This window comes from Diceros bicornis, chromosome 5 (assembly GCF_020826845.1).
Source record: "Diceros bicornis minor isolate mBicDic1 chromosome 5, mDicBic1.mat.cur, whole genome shotgun sequence".
NCBI classification, from domain to species: Eukaryota; Metazoa; Chordata; class Mammalia; order Perissodactyla; family Rhinocerotidae; genus Diceros; species Diceros bicornis.
Window position 1 is genome coordinate 28639070 of NC_080744.1, and position 20132 is coordinate 28659201.

A 20132-nucleotide genomic window follows, 5' to 3' on the forward strand; every position below is an offset into this window, starting at 1 on the left:
CATGCTCAAATGTCACCTTTTTAGAGACGTCTTACTTGGCCACCCTTTCCAAAATAGCCCTCAATTGTCACTATTCCTTATACCTACTTTATTTTTCTTCACATTACCTATCACTACTTGACTTTGTTAAATACACTTATTTCTCTCTTTTTTTCTTCTTTTTTTCTCCTGTTAGTGTATAAGCGCCAGAAGGCCAAAGATTTTGTTGTGGTCGCTGCTGTACCTTCAGCAATTAGCACTGTGTATGATGTGTAGTAGATGAATAAATGAATGAATGAATGAATATTACCATATTCCTGGACACACCTGCTAGTCTCCAGTAGCCACAATTAAACAATATTTATTTCTGGCTTCTGGAGACTCAGATTGGAATCTTCCCAAAGGATAGAAGCCATGGCTATGGACTTACATTACAAATGGAAAGCCTTAATTGATCTTCATCTCTCCACTTTGGCCCAAGTAGCCAATTCAGGCTTCTCCTCAATAAGAAACTACCACACTGCTTATCTGTGGGCACAAGAATTACAAATATCTATATTGATAATAGTAGGACTTTCACATGTATATATTTTTACTGTAGCTTTCTGTAGACAATGTTTGATCTTTTATGTTCTAATCTCTAGTGGAATTTCAATGCAGATGGGAGAAAAGAAAGGGTAGGTCCTATGGTTTTAAATGTGGCAAAATATGTATTTAAGTAATGAAAACACTTAACATTTTTTGACTGCCAGACTGTGTTCTAAGCACCTTACATGTGTGAACTAATTTTCATAATACTTCCGAGGTATATTCTGTTATTACCTCCATTTTACACATGAGGAAATTGAGGCACACAGAAGATAAGCAACTTTGCGTTAAGGCCACAGAGCTAGTAACGTGAGAACTGGAACTCCGATATTCTAACAGCGGAGCACACCGTGCCCTCACCATCCTCCCCACATCACTGCACTGCCTTCCTTATCCTGCATTTATTTTCTGCTTGATGATGTCTTACAATGTTTTAAGGCGGTTTTGTAATTGTATGGCTTACTTTTGCAGTTTGGTCTGTGAGCGTCTGGTGTGGGCAGGCATTGTGTTTTATTCATTTTTTCTGTACTCCTCAACAGTCAACAGTGCCACTAACAAGACAAGTGCTCAAAATAGGCTCTTTGGCTGAGTGAAGAAAGGCAAAGCAAAGCTGACAGGTTTATGAAATTGAAGTCCTAGCACTTTGCCTCTGGGAAATGATGGATTCAAACGCCTCATTACGATCTTGCGATGGTGTTATTGTCTTTCATTGAGAACTTTGAATTATGAAAGACTCAAAAATATGAGAGGTCACAAAACAGTTTATATCCAGATTCTCTGCCAGCTAGAGACAAGCAGTTGGGCGCGAAAGGAAAAGGAAGATACTCAGTGTCCTAAGGTGGCAGTAGCAGTGCAATCTTCACTTGTCGGATACAAACGGTTTTAAAAGTACACCTGGCAGCGGTGGGATTCGAACCCACGCCCCCGAAGAGACTGGAGCCTTAATCCAGCGCCTTAGACCGCTCGGCCACGCTACCCGGCTGATGGCGCTTCCTAACCATCTTCTGTACTCTCCGCTGTCTTCTCCTCCTCTCCTCACCCCATGGCTCATACATTTGTAGTTTTATCGGATCCTTCGCATCTCTTTTTTCCCCTCTTCTTCCAGGTTTGTATTGCTTGCTTTCTTCTTTTAAGCCACAGTACTTGAGATTGGCGGAAAGAGCCGTAACACACGTCTTGCCGGGCGTCCCGAGAGACAGGACAACCTTTGTTGGCTCTAACGTGTACGGAGCGCCTGCCCTGACCCGGGCACAGGCTGGTCACCCGGGACAGTCGGGGGTCTCTCCTGCCTGGGGGTCTCCTCATGGAGGGCGCCACGCGGCGAGAGCTTTCGCTACGAGAAACATGCTGAGTCTGGGGTGGGCCGGCAGGAGGGCGCCTGGATCTGCCGGGCGGAGACGGGGAAGCTTTCTGGGCGGTGAGTTCCACGGAGTCCAAGGCAGGGCCAGAGACATCTCAGCCTGGCCGAGCCCAGGACCCGGGCAGTAAAGTGCCAAAGCCGAAAGAAGCTTCCCCACCGGCCCCGCTCTCCGGCGGCCCCGGGCAAAGCGGTGGTTACGGGCCAAGGAGACGCCCTCCCGGAAAGGCGCGTCCTCTCCCCTCCCCACGGCCACGGGATCATGCTCAGCCCGTGACTGCCCCTGATGCGATTGCCTCCCACCATCCCCGTAGCATCTTTGGCCCACTCGGAAGTGAAAACGTGCAGCGAAATTATTCTCCTTGATGCCTGAAATTTTTTCCAAAAGCATCTGTAGTCTAGGAGCTCCGCCTTCCTGAATTTAGGCGACGGAGACGGCAGTGATTTGTTTGTCCACTAGGGGTCACCCCGTGCCCGTAGTTGTTGAAAGAAAACTTTTCATCCAACTGTGGACGTGGCTAAAACTTTCTTTACTAAAGTTTAGAAATCTGAACTATATTAAGGAAGGCTCGTTGGTCTAGGGGTATGATTCTCGCTTAGGATGCGAGAGGTCCCGGGTTCAAATCCCGGACGAGCCCTGTTTTTGTCACCTACTCAGTTGTCATCCTCGCGCTGCCAATAAAACCTCAGATTTATTGATGTTATACGCGTTCTGTAGCTAATGTTACCGTATGAGCACCATTTTCTACTCCAGTATTTCAGACTTATCTACTTAATCTTTAGACTAATACTTCTTGTCATGTTATTAAATCACAAGGAAAAACGTTATTACATATGTTATTACGTATAATTTATATAGTATTTCTTCTACAAAATCATTATTTCTAAAATCAACTATCATTTCTCTTTTGCAGTTTTTGTTATTATCCAGGAATTGTTCATTAAGAACTTAGGGAAGCATATTTCATATCAACATTTTCACATAACCCTCAATTTTCCTCCACTGTAAGTATGGGGGCCCTTTGGCTTCTGGGACCTCTGTGGGCCAGCAAATGTGGCGAGGCGTCTTGTCGCATAAAGCCTGGACTCCCTCCCTCATTCAAGCCTGACTTTGCCGGGCCCTGTGTGCGCGCGTGGGAGTAGGGGAGGCTCAGGTGGTGTAGCTCTTTGGGAACGAACTTCTCAACAGGGATGCTCAAGTGTGCCTGCGTATTAGACTCACCAGCGAAGCTTTTTAATCATTCACTGCGCGGTTCAACCCCAAAGCAATTAAACTGGATTCTTTGAGCATGGGGCATGGTTCTTTTTTAAAAGCTCCCCGGGTGTAACTAGGGTTGGTCTGGGAGCTACAGATGCTACCCAGTTGCTCTACAGGCCACAGATGAAGACCATGCCCAGCTCCCAGCAACTAGAGGCATCCTGGATCCCACCCTGCCCTCCGCAGAATCACCCCCTTCCGGCTGGTACTTCATCTTCCCCAGTTAAGTTTAGTTCTGGGTCCAACCATGTCCCAAACTGAGTTTGTCTCTGTGGTCCTCCTTACTTCCTCAAGCCACAGAAATGGACTGCACTAAAAGCAGGAAACTCCAAGAAAAAAGAGACAGCCCAGTGGTTCAGTTGCTTTATTTGAGGGGGATATGTGGATATGTGCGTTTTAGGGGGAGGTGACTTTTATTCCCTACTCAAGGGCTAGACCCTGGGATCATGACCTTCACCACCACCCTCTCCCTCCCTGCTGGGTATTCACCATGGTAGGAACAAGAGCTAGAAGCCACAGGTATTTTTCACTTCACTCTTAGCCATGTTGATGAATATTTGACCTCTAGAACCTCTTCAGATATTTGGAAGAACTGTGAACAAATAATCTTGGAATCATCCTTTAGTCCTCTCTCTTCTAACCCACATTCAATCCTTTAACGAACGATGTTGTCTGTACCTTTAGACTGTTTCCAGAATCCAAACACTTCTCCCCTCCTCTGTTGCAGTCCAAGGCACCACCATTTCCCACCTGTGCTGTTGCAGTAGCCCCCTGAGCAGGTCTCCCTGGTCAGCCCATCTGCCCCTTCAGTCTATTCTTAACAGAGCAGACAGAACAATCCTGTAGAAACCTAGGTCAGAGCTGGTCATTGCTCTGCTTAAAACTCTCTGTGCATCTCCATTTCATTCAGCATAAAATCAGAACTCCTTGCTATGGCTTTAAAAATCCCTACATGATTTTGCCACTTCTTGGATTCCCCTCACTTCTCTGACCTCATCTTCTACCACTCTCTCTCTTTGCTGGCTGCATTCCAATACATTAGCCTTGAGTGCTCCTCAGAAATTCCCACCTCAGTGCCTTTGTACCTACTCTTCTCTCTGCCTTGAGTTTATCTCCCTCATACCTGCATGGCTCAGTCCTCACTGCTTTTAAGATCTCTGCTCAGATGTTACCTATCAGAGAGGACTTCTCTGAACACTCCATGTGCAATAGCACCCACCCCTTTGCTCTCTATCCCCCTTTCTTTACTTAAATTTTCTTCTTTGCACATACCACCAACTAACTTTTGCTGCTGCTGTTGTTTTTATTAATTCTCCCTCCCCCATCACTAGAATGGAGGCCCCATGAAAACAAGGCGTTTTTACTGCCAAAGTCTCAGAGGCTGGAACAGTTCTTAACACCTAATAGATACTCAATAAATATTTGGTTAATGAATTGTATGAATTGTTTTAAATCAAAAAGTTATTATTTTTGCAGGGGAAGACTTGCCCTAAGCTAACATCTGTTGCCAATCTTCCTCCTTTTATTTTTTTTATTTCCTCCCCCCGCCCCCACAAAGCCCAAGTACATAGTTATGTATAGTTGTAAGTTCTTCTGGTTCTCCTATGTGAGCCGCTAGCACAGCACGGCTCCCGACAGACAAGTGGCGTACTTCTGCGCGGGGAACTGAACCTGTCTGGGCTTCGAAGTGGAGCGCAGGGAACATGAACCGCTAGGCCATCAGGGCCGGCTCTATACGGGCTTTTAAGGAATACCTGACCTTGTGACACTGAGGGAGATAAGGAGCCTGGAGGTACTGGGGGCGTGAACAGGGTGCTCTTGCAGTGTGGGGAGTGTGCCATCCTCTGGGTAGGGCTGAGGGGTCCATGTCTGGAAAATATTCTGGGGCAGCTCTCCTTCTGGGCCACAGTGAGGACCTCTAAATGCTTTAAAGAAGCACTGAAAAGTTCTTCCAACTGGACATAAAGGAAGGCAAAGAGTAGGCTCTTGGGAGCTGTAAACTGGGCATCAGTGCCATCCGCTCCTGTTGCAAACTGGCTTCAGGCAGAGCTGCTTAAGTACAGGGCTGCTTCAGGCTTTTCTGGCTTTGAGAAAATTCTGACCCAGATAGTGTTTGGGATCACATTGTAGGGTTGCACATAGCAGGGCCATTCTGTGAGAGTCTGTAACAGAACTGATTTAATGAGCTGAGGAACAGAAGTCCACAACAGGAAGACCGGAAATAAGAGGAAAACTAAGGTTAGGGAATGACCTGGATAACCAACAGGACTTCATCAACCTCACTTGACTAGGTTTTGTGATGAGGGATCCCTGCAAGTATGAGTCCTAAGGAAACATTGCTGGGATGTGAGGGGATGCCAAGAAGATTATACGGAGCGGGGCGTGAGAACCTCTGCTGGTCACAGAACATACACGAATAGCCAGTGTCTCTGCCCCGCGGGGAGCTCTGAGATTAAACCTGCCCCCTGTGGACAAAGCAGGTACTACCATGGATCTTCCTTTTAACGTCTTAAAGGAGAGATTGTAGATTAAATATTAATTTCTAGGGCCCTGACGACTTTTTGCTGATCCTTCTGTGCGCATGATATGGAGGTGGAACTCATAGGGAAGAGAGTCGTGTACTGTCCAGGGAGATGGTGTTCATGGAATTAAGCCGAACTACTTAAGGTAAATGGATCCCATAGATGTGGAGGGAAAGCAGAAAACAGAGCTAGTACTCACTAGAAATTCTGGAGTTGGCCTTTAACAGCTGAAGTGAGGGGTTCAGAGGGTCAATCATAGAGTTAAGGCCTTGAGTAGTGATTAGAAGTGAATCAACATTTTTTATTCCTTTCAATGATCTTTCTGAACCGATGTCTGTATGGTGCTACAGGGTCCCACCAAAAGTATCAAAAAGGATTGAGCTTTACAAAGAATAGCTCTTTGATACTATCGTTAAAGAGCAAAACATAGTTCTTTTAGGTCATTCACTCATGCATTCTTCCATTCAGTCAATATTTACCAAATATTCATTGAGCAAACGTGGGATGGACGTCTGTGGTATTCCAGGCGCTGTGCCTGGAACAGAGATTACCTCAGGGAACCAGACAGATGTGCCCTCAGCCCTCATGAAACAATTGGCTAGTTTTTAAAAAACAAGAAATATGATTACTTCATTATGCTGGTGATAAGGGCCACAGAGGAAAAGTACAGACTGTTATGCAAGCAAAACAGAGGCTGTTCACTGACTCGGGGATTTCTGGGAAGGCTTGGCTAAGGAAAGGAGGAACATATGGCATTTAACCAGGCAGAATGGGAGGGGTGAGTGGAGTAAGGAACACCCCATAATGAGAGAACTAGATGTTAAAACCTTGAGTTGGAAGGAAGCCTGATGAGTTCAGGGAACTGAAAATGAGAGTGCATGGAAGGATATAGAAAGGGAGAGTAGTCTGAGGTGGGGGTCTCTATGCAAGGCCTGGTAGACAGAGGTACAGACTGGGGTCATTATTTCAAGACTTAAGAAAAGCCACTGACACATTTTAGTGGGATGGGGGTGGATAGCACAGGCACAGAACTAGATCTGTGTTTTACAGAGATTACTGTGGTGCAGCAGGGTTGACAAAAGTCATGGGAGCCCCGTCTCAGCTTTCTAATAAGCAAGCACAGAGCCCTGCATCAGGGGATGCTGTGGCTGGATGTTTTTTATCAACTCTCAAGTTGTAAGTTGTTTTCACCTCGTGCATTCCACCAACTCTGCCAGCTCTCAGCCACTTTTAAAGAAGGTCAGTGAGGCTCATGGAATTAAGCGCAGGGTCACAGAGCTCGTCAGTGGCAGAGCCAGTGTCAAGACAGGAACCCAGCTTTCCTGACTCCCAGGCCACTGCTCATTCTGCTCTAGCTAGGTGCTTCTAAAAAGGGAGGGTTTTTTTTAAGCATCTGAATTCTTTAGGGCCTTGGTGATTATTTGGGGTCAGGGGACAATCATTCATCTTCTTTCAAGGGATCTTATCTGATTTTCAGGGAAGCTGGAACTGGCCAGGAGAGGAGAGCAGAGCCTCAGTGTGGTATGAAAGATTTGAATGTCCTGGGAGGTGCTGTAGGCTGGGTTAATGGTCCTTCCTCAATGAAGATTCAAAGGAAACTATTGAGGGCTCAGCCTGGGGACACACATGAGGAACCAGATATGCTATGATCAAAGCATTCTCAGAAATGGAAAACCGAAGGGACAGGGGCTGTTAGACAGACACACTTAGGTCCACCTCCCCTCAACCTGCCTCCCCCTGGGCTATCACCTGGTGGCAGTCTTTTCAGAGATATAAGTAAAGTTACAAAAAAAGAAATGGCTTGGTTTGTCCCCAAGGGAGAACAGAACCTTCCATCTGCATGGCCTGGGGCTGTAACTGCAAGGCTGAGACTGATAGCCTCTGATTCTGAACATGTCCTGCACAAATCAGGAGCAGCTTGTCCCAGTCTGTCTACCTCACCTGGACAAGGAGACAGGTGAGGTAGTGGGAGGGCAGCTGGAAGAGTGCCCTGAGGCTTGTGAAGGTATTGCACGCATCCTGCAGTTAACAGCTTGTCTAGGAAACAGCTCTGCAGTTGCCCAAGGTAGCCAGTGAACCCCGCCAGGATAGGGATGCTTCATGCCTTTTTTATAATAGTAAGTTTTCTTGACTTAGGGAGGTGTCCCTTTGACCAGAATGCCACTTCCCTAGGCTATTTCACAGGGCTGCTCCACCTCCCCACTTCTGGGCCCGGTGTCTGGCATCCAGCCCCCCTCTTCCCCATGGCTCACCTTGACTCCAGCTGGGAGGCAGAGACCACCTCCCTACTCCCCCAGTGTGGGGGGAAATAGAAGTGGTAGCCAGAGAATTGTCATCTTAATAGCCATTGGGATCATTTTAATTTAGCTCAGAACCTTAGTTTATGACATCAGAGGGACCCTATAGATAGCCAAATTCTTTCTTTATTCTTTTTGGCCACTTCCATTTTAGAGATGAAGGAACTGGGACTCTGACAAGTCCCAAGATCACACAGCTGGTTAATGGAAGAAGAAGGATAAGATCCGAAGTCTTTACCCTTTCATCCACTCCTCAAATGTTTTTCATCTCCTGTGAGCACCCGGCGGTGTGCTGGAGCAAACAAGTACAATGTTCTGGCTTTCCAGAAGCACACAGTATGCGGAGAGAAGGCCAGATAAACCCTTTGCCGCCCCACATAGAAATCCCTAAGACCGAGTTGTGTGCAGGAAGCATGGAGGAGGGCTTCTTATGGAGACTCAAGGAGGAGATGGAGGTGGTTAATTTGAAGAAGGATTCCTGGAGGAGTTGATCAAGTCCCATGGCCTCTGCACTGCACTTAGAGATATTTCTTGCATGTGGGCTTACGCTGGTTGCCTGAGAATTTGTGGAGACCAGCATAGATTTCCTCATGGGCGAGGCCCACCTCCAGGTTTAGAAAGAAACTCAAGATATCATATGACTATTCTCCACACCAGGATAGGAGGTGAAAATTGGTTGGGAGGGGGCTCCTTAGTGAAAATGAATAGGGAGGAAAGAAATCAGATCTCAACTCAGTACTTCCAACCTTTTAGTCTTGAGAGAGGTGCTAAAAGTTGGCATCTGAGTGGTAGAGAAGTAGGAAGAGAAGGTTAGAGAATGGTGGAGGAAGGAGACCACTCTCTGCTTTAAACGACCTTCCTGAATCCAAGGTATTCCCAGCTTCTTCACTGCCCGTCATCCCTGCCTTGGCCCTGCTTCCAACCTACTGAGATAGTCTCACTTCCCCCTTCCTCCTGCCTGACCCTGGAACCTCTCTCCCTGGTGGAACCCAGATCACTCCAGCTCATCTCTAGGATCTCCTATGAACTGGTTTCCAGAATTTCTGAAAGAACACAGGGAATTAAGGACCGTAACTGAGAAATACAGACCAACTCTTCCTCTTTCAGTGGTTGTTTGGGAGGCAGGTCCTCCTGGTGTCCAGGGAGGGAGCCCTCTGAGGATCTGCTTTGGTCATGTGATGTAAGGCAGGTGCATACCTTTGTCTTGTGGGAGCTCTGAACCAGGGCGGTAATCCTGATACAGCGGTTTCATATTGGGGTACTGAGTGTTCCATATAATAATGTAGAAGTCAGCTTTGTTGTGGGATGGGTGCAATTCTTTAGAAATTATTATGCTGTTTACCAGGTCGGGGCTCATTTATTGTGGCGATCCTTAAACATCAGTGTGCATTATAATCACCAGAGTCGGGCTACTGATTACAATGCAGATTCCAGGGCCTCACTTCCAGAGACTTTGATTCAATAGGTCTGGGGTAAGGCCTAAGTTTCTGTATTTTTAATTAGTAGCTGAAGACTCTGATGGATTTCACTTAGAAACCAACTTCCCCACCTTTTTTTTTTAATCTGTGGGAGTCAGGCAGTGGCAGACTAGGGAGTGGTCAAGGGCTGGTGGTAGAGTCATTAGCTCTCCCCCAGTAAGCTCAATATTCCATTCCCATTTTTTGATATGGGCAATTCATGTTTCCTCGGTTTTATGTAAAGCACTCAGAAGATGTATCTTTAAGAAGAGTGCCCCTAGCGCCCTCTTGTGGCACGACCACGGCCTCCCAGGCCCTCATCTATGGAAGCTCTGTGGTGACCAGGATAGATGGGCAGGGGGCCCAGGACTTGAGGAAGAGGAGATATAAAGCAGAGGATAATAAGGCGAATAAGCAAACCCCACATCAGAATGGCCAAGGAAATGAACAATCCGAAAGGGACTCCTTCTGAAGGGCCTGCTGACGGGTGCTAGGAGCAGTAAATATGTGAATCAGTGTTAAGATTTTTTTTTCTCTTCCGTAATTAAAATTTTTTTGAAAGTCTGTTAAACCCCATATCCTTGCGTGTAGTGTGCATTATAGAATAAAAGGCGGGGCCTGCATCCAGGTTTGGGAGGAGGGTGAGCAGGCCAGAGACAGCCGCAGCCCCAGGGAGAACCACTTATGAGAAGCCGGGGATGAAAAGAGAGGGAGTCTGGAGGCTCAGTTTTGGACAAGAGAGAAAAGCACTCCTCAGAGGGCTTCTAAAACGTGGGGAAGGGGACTAGGATTCTAGTAGTAATGAAGGATGGGGCCTGGATTAACGTTATATGGATACTAAAAGGAGGGCAATCCCCCAAATCTAAAACACAGGGGCTATTTAGGTTACATTTCCTTTGCTAACTGTTTCCTTTTCTCCCACTCAGATGCCTGGATCCTAGTTTTCTATCTATAGCTCCTAGTCCCTTGCAGTGTTTTTCACACCGATATTCCATAGAACCCTGTTCCTGTGGATGTTAATAGTGGTGTCCCTGAAATGAAGCTCCATGCATGTATCAATTTGTAAGATCCTGAATTAAATGAAATTAGTCAAGCTTCTCTGTGGCTGGGCTTCTCAGAATCTCGTGCTTTGTGTATCTTGTGACTCTCCAAGGGAAGGAATATAATTAACAACAAGGGAAGGAATATAATTAACAACGTTTCTCAAACTTTTGATCATGAAAATTTTTACTTGAAGGACACTCATTATCATTTTCCAGAACAATGTCTGCCTGAAGGCAAGTAGGAAAAATGTAGCTGGTTGTCCTCCAGTGTTGATTCTCCCCTCTTTCCTTAGTAATAGGAAGCCAGGATTTTAGCTGGGCACATGCCCACCCAGAATAAACCCCACATTTGCCAGTGTCCCTTGCAGGTGGATGTGACTATGTGACCAATTTATTGCCAATGCTATGTAAGTGGAAATGGTGTGTGGAACTTTGGGTTGTGTCCTTAGAAGGCAGTGCCATGCGCTTTTTGTATCTTTCTTCTCTCTGCTGGCTGGAATGCAGATGTGATGGCTAGGGCTGGAGCAGCCATCTGGACCATGATGTGGAAGCCATATGCCAAGACAGAAGAAGTCAGCACCTTCGAGCACCTCACCAATCCTGGACTTTCTTTTACCTGAGAAATAAGCTTCCATCTTGTTTAAACTACTGTTACTTTAAATTTTCTGTCATTAGCAGCCATTTAGGAAATGCGTGATGATAATCTCTTTAGATTTGCTTTTTCTTTTTTCAAAACCAGTTGTGTATCAGGATACACATACCCTAGGAATTCACATAGAAGTCAACAAAAATAATAAAGGATATTTAGAAAGGACACTTGGAATAAAGTGAGGGCTTTGGCTGATTAAGAGCATTTAGCATCAATACATATATTCTAACAATAAGTATGCTAATTATAATAAATTGGGTTATTTGAAGGTATTTGTCTAAAGTTTCCATATATACACATATAACTTTGATCTCTTTCCCTTATCAGTAGATCCAGGGGATTTATATATTTTAATATAATAAACTGCTTTTCTTTTGATAATCTTCATTTTTCAAAGACAAATACAGTACTATAAATAATCCCCAAGGCTGTTGGCTCTCAGGCGCCACACTGTACAATCAAGGCAACCACAAGAATTCTGGTTACCAGAGTCCAGAATGGCTCAGAACATATGTTCAGCAACTGCTTAAGCTACAGCCAGTCAATAAGGTGAACAGAGTTACCTCTTATCCTCATTCCTCCTTCGCCCATCTCCCCATTTCTTAATAATCTTGAGACAAGCTTCCTGCGTTCTTATTTGGAAGGCATTTAAACACCAGCACTTAGTGTTACACCATAATGCATTCTTCACTGCTGTTGTGAGTCAGAATCCCGGGATGGGACCAAGGAGCTGAAAATGTTTTCTTCCCCCGGGTGAGCACACTGCTCATTCAGAGTACTGCCCTTGAAGAGCGTACTTTTAGGGTGATGGTGAGGGAAGGGGAGACAGACGATAACAAACAAAATAAAAATGTAAATTATATAATATATTAGAATGTAAAAATGAAATAGAAGAGAAAAAGTAGAACAGGGAAGTGTGGGTCAGACGTGTGTGAGGGGGTTGCAATTTCAGATGAGTTGGTCTGGGTGGGCCTCACTGAGCAAAGACTTGGAGGAGGGGCGGGAATGAGCCACGGCATTTGGGAGGGAAGAGCGTTCCCGGCAGAGGGCTCAACCAGAGCAGACACCCTAAGGCAGGAGCCTGCCTGACCTATTCAGAGCACACGAGGCTGGAGCAGATATGGATTAGGGTATGAAACCATCATTAATGTGGCTCTTATCAACTCCAGTTTCTGTGCCTCTCAGTTCAGAGTTACAAATTCATGTCACAAGAGAATTTGGTCAGGTTAGATCAGGAATATATCTACGGACCAAGCTATGGCCAGAGAGGAAAAGCCACATCAGAAAATGGCTGAGTAGATAACCTAATAGGTATTTGCCACACGATATAGTTGAATTAATTCTTAGATAATTTCTTTTAAAAAGTGTTTTGTTTTGGAAAGGTTTGTTTGAAGGACTCTGAGTTCCTCAGTTACTGTGTGAACAGAACCTGGAGTGCTCACCTTGAACTGTTACCTAAGAGAGAAATAACTTAACTTCTTTAAGTCACTGAATTATTGATGATGTCTTTGTTACAGCAGCCCATCCTTACTCTATGCAGACTCTTTCCAAAACTTCTAGCTGAACACTCCTCCTTTCTCATTGGCTTCACTTGAAGAGGATTACCCAGATTGACTGATACTCACTGGAATCCATGCCCAACTATTAAATAATATTGGGGTTTGGTTAGAAAGGAAGAAAGGGAAACCTATAATGGCTAGGCCTACTCTGATCATCCTGTTTAACATTGCATAGCACTTATTATCTTCTAAAACACTAAAGTATTGATTGGTTGATTATGTTTATTTTTCATTGTCTATCTCCCGTCACTAGATGTAAGCTCCATGAGAGAAAGAATTTTGAAATTTTTATATAACTGTCTGCAAGTATACACAAAAACAGAGAGAATAAATTTAATGGGTCCCATTACACTTATCTTCCTAAAGGCAATAATTATCAAAAATTTGCCACATTTGCTTTCTCTCTTTCTCTGCCTACTTTCCTTCTTCCTCTTCCTTCCTTCTTTCTTTTTTTGCTTATTTCTTGGAAGAAAATACTTGACATTATGTGATTTCAATCATACATTTTTGAACATATCTAAGAAAACAGTCTTTTTCTACATAATTATAATTATTGTACCTTACAAAAGTAAAAATATGTTCTTAATATACAATCTGGGCCGGCCCCATGGCTTGGTGGTTAAGTGCGCATGCTCCACTGCCGGCGGCCTGGGTTCGGATCCTGGGCGCGCACCGACGCACCGCTTCTCCGGCCATGCTGAGGCCGCGTCCCACATACAGCAGCTAGAAGGATGTGCAGCTATGACATACAACTATCTACTGGGGCTTTGGGGGAAAAATAAATAAATAAATAAAATTATAAAAAAAATATAGAATCTAATGCCCGGTCTGTATTCAAATTCAAATAAGAATCAAAATCTGAAGATTCTTTTAATCGGTAACAGTTCAACCCTCTGTTTTTGTGCCACTGACTTTTTGAGAAAACTGGTGAGTTATCCTGTAGAGTGTCTCATGTTCTGGATTTGTCTTGCTTCCTCGTGATATTATTTAACTTGTGCTTCATTTCCCTTTATTTCCTATAAACTGGAAGTTAAATCTAAGGCTTAACAAATTTAGGCTCAATTTTTGGGCAAGGATACTTCCCCAGTGCTGTGTTCTTCCTATGGCGTCATATTAAGAGGCGTGTAATAACTAGTTTTCCACTTCTAGTAATGGTTGGGTGATGGCAGCCACATCTTCCATCGCAGTTTCCCATTAGTCTCTCTCCTAATAGTTCTACCACCTGCCAAATAATTTTTGCCCAACTTAATAATTCCATTAATGATTATAAAATGGTGATTTTTCTAATTTTATCATTCTGTCCATATCTATTAGTTATTATTCTTCTCTAAAGAAGATCTTTCCCTCATCACATGAAAGCTATTTGATTACCCTGAAACATAGTTCCTACAGGCAAGGAAGAATAAATGCATAATTCTTATATTTTAATTACCAATTTTCATATTAAGGGATTGATTGAGAGCCAGTAGGGGGATAGGGATCTTTGTCTTTTCATTAATGTGTCCAAGTGTCTAAAATGGTGTCTGGCACAGGTAAGCGTTCAATAAATATTTGTTGAAGGGAATAATATGTGAAAAATAAAAAATTTTTACAGAGGTTGACAAAAATCTTATATAGTAGATGAATGAAGAAATCAAGTCTTAATACAACCATGAATCAAGATTCTGGATCTAAACCCTGTACTCCAGGAGTTTTTATAAGGGAAGCTAATAAGAATGTTTGTCCCTTGGTTAGTGCTGTTGGCCAATACAGGTCCCATAGTCAAAAGGAACAAGAATAATATGCCCTCCACATTCTCCTTGGCCCCTAGCTAGGGAGGAAAAGGAAACTTTAATAATGGCATAAGTTGAATTTCTCCACAGCTTAATAGGGCAGAAGACTCAGAATTAGTTTTAATTTGATAGAGAAGCAATAAAGCAATGCAAATTTTCTTGCCCAAGTTTGTAGAATAAGATTTATACCCGCATGATAGCAAAATATTTGTTACTTACAATACTTCACTGATTTTTTTAAGTGAATGGATGGAAGGGTCTTTATTTGGTCACAGGTTGTTTGCTGTGAAGGTAGGGGCATGGAGGGGCAAGTGGAATCCAGGAGACACAGAAGAGCTGGCACCACCGAGCAAGGGAGTCTCTCAGGGTGGTTATGGAGAGAGATGGGGGAGTTAAAAAGGAACTTTTGGGGGTTTTACAGCAGATGAATATTTTTAAAACTAGTTTTGCATTATCATTTGTGTGATGACCTATACTCTATATCCAACAAAACTTGAGTGGTATCTATCACTTGCTAAAACTTTGTGGAATTGGATTTGCTTTGGGAGATTTGGCAAAGTGGCGAGCCCTCTATTCTGTTTATCTATTGCTGCTTTACAAATCACCCCAAAATGGCGGCTGGAAACAATAACAACATTTATTTTGATCCTGAATCTGGAGGTTGACTGAGCTCAGCTGGGCAGTGCCCGCCCAAGTTCTCGCCTGTGGTTTTTCTCACGTGGTGGCTGGAGCTGGGTCATCTCATAGGCTTTCTCACTCACTGATCTGGCACCTGGGCTGAGAAGATTCAAGCCTCAGGGAACTGAAACAGGTGCAGCAATCTGGTCATCTCTCTCTCTCCATGTGGTCTCTCCATGTGGTGGCCTCAACACAGTCACACTGTGCTCATGGCAGTTGAAGGCACCTGGAGTAAATGTCCCAAGAGAACCACTGCCAGGTGGAAGCTGTATGACCTAGTCTCAGAAGTCCCATAGGGTCACTTCCACCACACTATATTAGTGGGATCAAGCATAAAGGCCCACCTAGGTTCTCAGGAAAGGACGTAGACTCTACTTCTTGCTAGGGGAGTGGCAAGATTCAGGAAAAGACTATGCGATGGAAAATATTTTGTGGCCATTTTTTGGAAAATGCAATCTGCTATATTGCCTTAAGGTGAGCATGGCAAAGGGCAATTACAGATGTCTTGCAAGGGTAGCCAAGCACATCCGTAGGACATGACTAACCTCCACAGTATCCTGTAGGAGAGCTGAAACAGCTGAAGGTCTCTGGGCATCTCTCTCTATCCATGTGTCCTCTCCATGTGGTGGCCTCAACATAGTCAAACTTCATACATGGCAGCGGAAGGCACCCAGGGTAAGTGTTCACTTCCTCTGCTGTCACTTTGAGGCCATCGCCTAGTATCAGACAATATTGGAGCTGGGTAGGTCTCTAGCAATCCTGTAGAATATGAGTAATCAGAGGAATTACTAAACAGTGTTTTACATTCTGACACCAACTTTAGTTTCCAGCAGCTATCTCCCTCCTGTAGTCTCCTTCTGTGAGTTGACCTAAAGTTCAGCAAAGGGAGGGTTCTAGGAGCTTTAGGACAAATGCGATAATCTGAAAATAGACCCAGTTTCTCTCTCCCTTTCCTTCCTTTCTTCCCCCTCCTCCTCTGCCTCCCCCTCCTCTCCCTCCTCTTCTTCCTCTTGCTCCTCCTACTACCACCCATCCTCTCTCCTTTCTTCCTTCTTTCCCTCCTCCTTTCCTTCTTCAGATGCACAGAATTGAGTTTATCATATTCTGTTTATGGCCCATGCTAGGCTTCTCTTTTGTTTTATTCGATTTTTACTATTTTTTCCTTTTATTCCTTATCCCTGCTTCTATTTCTCTTATCCTCATGGGCATCTTTCCTAGAGTATTTAATCCATGTTCTTCCATCCTGTTTAGATATTGTGTATCCTTGGAAAATACGTTGAATTTTTGTGGAGCGTGCCTGTTTTAAATTTAAACAAACTGAAAATATTGTTTTTTCTGTTTCTTACTTTTTTTCACACAACACCATGTTTTTGAGTTCTAATGATGTTGCTGTTTGTAAATCTAGTGCATTATTTGAAACTGCTTTATACTATTTTATTTTACGTATCTCACACACCTTTACCTATCCATTCCCTTCATGAGGGACATTTAAGTTGCCTCCAGCTCTTTTCTACCACCAATCATGCCGTGATGAACACCCTTGCGCATACTCCATCTGGAGGAACTCTGTTGGAGTCTATACCCAGGAAGGGCTTGCAAGGTCTCAGGTTTTGCCCATTCTTAATTTCACCAAATGCTTCCAGATTGCTTTCCAGTTTCGCCACACCAATTTCCATGCCTACTAACATTTTTGCCAGCACTTGATATTAGATTTTCTAATCTTTGGTAATCTGATGATTATAAACTGATATCTCTTTGTTATTTTTATTTCCATTTATTTGATTACTAATGAAATTGAGTATTGTTTATCACCCATTTTGGCTTCCTCTTCTGAAACTGGCTTTTCATAATTTTTGACAATTTTTTCTCCTCTAGAATTTCCTATCTTTTTATTGCTGATATGAGGGAGTGATGTATCACGTATAATGTGATGTATCTAGAGTTAATCCTTAGTTGGTTTTAGGCATTACAAATATTTTCTCCATGGCTGCCAGCACTATTTAACATATGAACCCAATCTCAATTCTATTTCTGGAGGGTAATACTCTGAAATGTAGGGACAGGTCTAGTTGCCTCAGATGAAGATAAATTTTGTAACAAGGGTTGCCTCCTGCCTGTACACTTAGTATAACATCTCTAATTCAGCTACTTGGAGGTCCTGGGAGGAAATAATGAACATTTTACAATATGTAGATATATTTCTCTTTATACAGTGGAAATGTTTCTGCAAGATGGTGTACAAATCAAAATTTGTTAATTGGAAAATTTGTCAACAATTAATTATGCATGTATACCTTTGTGGCATTATGCAGCACATATCCAAAGCAGAACAGTTTGAATTCTGACAGGAGAGCCAGAATGAAAGTTTCAGAAAGTAAATAACAACCTCCTGGTTGTTCATTTTCATGGTCTGGAATTACGCTTTTGTTGTTGTTGTATATAAAAAGACACATGTTCTTTGAAGCCTTTTCCAGGATTCTCTGTCCCTCCTAGACCATTTTTCACCTCAAAATAGTTTTCTTCATACCAATTAGAAAGACACAGATAAACACAGAGGAGACTATGTAGCTGTCTCTTCAAAAAAGAAATCATTTCAGGATAACAAGTAGTAAAATTAAGTCCGTGTTCCCATTCTTATGTCAAATGACCAGGAGATGACAGCAACAAAAAGGATTCTAATATCTCAATACCTTGAGTCATTGTCTTTTACCCAACCTTCATCCACTAATTTTCCATGTAGATTCCCAAAGTATATCATAGTTCAGTGGTTCCCAAATTTTGCTGCATATTAGGATCATTTAATCATTTAATAATCCCCAAACACAAGTCACACCCAATACTAATTAAAACAGAATGTCTCAAGGTGGCATTTAAAAATGCCCACGTGATTCCAGCGTTCAGCAGAGTTTGGGAACGATTGCCATACTCTCCAAGAGTCCAGGGCTTTATGAAGACTAATGTTTATGTCAGAGAATTGTTTCTGCCCTGTCCTGGACACCACGTGAGAATGAAACTGCTGAACCTGGAGTTCAAGTGTTAAGCACTGAGAAAGTGAGACTCTTACTACTCTTGTCATCCCCCATCTCCACCTGAACCTTTCTGCAACTCATTTCTTCATTAATGAAATGGAAATCATAGCTACTTCACAGGTTTGTAGTAAGGACTGACTGAAAATTTGGAAAATAGACAATATTGTGTCTGGCACACATCAGGACTTTAATAAATGTTTTGAAAAGTCCATGCATGTTTAATGAGGACACATTCAGGACCTGCTGTACCCTACTCTCCCTCTGAAGGTAACTTCTCTTCCTTCCCACTGACACCCAAACACACTCCCCTACAGGCCCCTCCCTTCCTGCTCTATCCACTTTGGCCCTCCCCACATCCAGCTGGCTCCCTACCAGGTATTGTCAGGGAAGAGCGAGACACAAAGGACTTTCTCAGATCCGTGAGCACAAGGAAATGTTACCTGTGAGAGCTAGAGCAAAAAGGAAAGGTGAGAGGAGCTAGCACAGAGCCAAGGAGGATCGACAGGAGGAGAGATTGGGAAGGAATTGGGAAGAATGGATTAGTAGACAGTACTAAAGGCACGTGGAATTGGGTGGACTTAGGGTTGAGACCATTGTGGGAAAGGAAGGCATTCAGCAATAGGAATAAAACAATCAGGCATGGGTACTTTCGAGCATCTTCTGTATATTCAGCTCTGTGTTAAGCACTCTGACAGATTCAGGAGAAATAGGAGAAGAGATACCTGCTATCAAGGAGCTTGTGGAAGCAAAACAAACACAACACAAGGGAATAATTCGAGAACTGTTCAGTGCCCAACTCTGAGAGGTGAAATTGTCAGAAAGGGCTTTCTTGGGGATCTGTACCTCTAGCTGGATCTTGCAGGGGCAGCAGGATTTTAATTAGCAGAGAGAAGGAAATAAAATATCCCAAGGATAGGGGAGCAAAGTCAGGGGGTGGGGCTGGAGAAATCTGATTACCCTCTGCTACTTTCTGTCTCCTCTTACTCTATAGGAGTTAGAGCAAAAGATGCGAAGGGAATCTTACCCCTGATGATACTAATGGTGATAATTTTCCTGCTGCTTCTGTTCTGGGAAAACGAGCTGGAGGATGAAGGAGTGGCGTCGACTTTAGAGCAGTTGCATGTGGACTACCCTCAGAGTGACATTCCTGTAAGGTACTGCAACTACATGATCTTGCAAAGAATCATCAAGGAACTTGACAACACCTGCAAAAAGGAACACGTCTTCATCCATGAGAGGCCTCGAAATATCAATAGCATTTGCACTTCTCCTAAGAAGGTGGCTTGCCAAAACCATTCCACCATTTTATGCTTCCAGAGTGAGACAAAGTTCAAAATGACAGTCTGTAAGCTCATTGAAGGCACAAGATATCCTGCCTGCAGGTACCACATTTCCCCCACAGAGGGGTTTATTCTTGTCACTTGTGATGACATGGGGCCAGTTAATTTCCAGAGATATGTTGAATAACTTGATACCAGTGCCTGAGTCTGAGATCTTCTCTTCCCCTCTCTCAAGGGCACTGGTGCTGGTTCTTCCTGAAGCACACCTGAACTGTGGACATGGGGTAATGCCTTGAGTAAAAAGGGTAGCTACTGGTAATTCACTTAACCTTCCAGTATTGCTGAGCTGGAATCTTTTTATTTTACTTCAATAAAAAAAATTTTCTCTACTGAATTAAACCATAAACTCTGCATGTGTTTTAATTCCTTGTTCCTTTTCTTTGAGTCACTTGATGAGAGCCAAGAGTGAATCCTACACTGGACTGGGATTAGGGTAAAGTGAGTGAGGCATTCGCTTCACATGCAAAATTTAAGGGGCACCAAAACTCCCCCCCCCCAGTAATCTAGATAAATAATATTTCAAAAAATCAAAGTTAATGCAAACATCCCTGATGAACAAGATATCTGAATTTTAAATCAAGACCCAATTTGACTGGGATGGATT

General features: G+C 43.6%; 1 protein-coding gene and 2 non-coding genes across 3 annotated transcripts; 2 read left to right on the forward strand and 1 right to left on the reverse strand.

The window, feature by feature from the left end:
* Nucleotides 1–1462: 1462 nt before the first annotated feature.
* On the reverse strand, nt 1463–1544 carry TRNAL-AAG (transfer RNA leucine (anticodon AAG)). The gene has a single exon. It is a non-coding gene; the product is annotated as a tRNA-Leu (tRNA).
* Nucleotides 1545–2490: 946 nt separating this feature from the next.
* On the forward strand, nt 2491–2562 carry TRNAP-AGG (transfer RNA proline (anticodon AGG)). The gene has a single exon. It is a non-coding gene; the product is annotated as a tRNA-Pro (tRNA).
* A 16655-nt stretch (nt 2563–19217) lies between these two features.
* Nucleotides 19218–19655, forward strand: RNASE12 (ribonuclease A family member 12 (inactive)). The gene has a single exon (XM_058540388.1). The coding sequence runs from the start codon at nt 19218–19220 to the stop codon at nt 19653–19655; it is 438 nt and encodes a 145-aa protein (XP_058396371.1).
* Nucleotides 19656–20132: the final 477 nt, after the last annotated feature.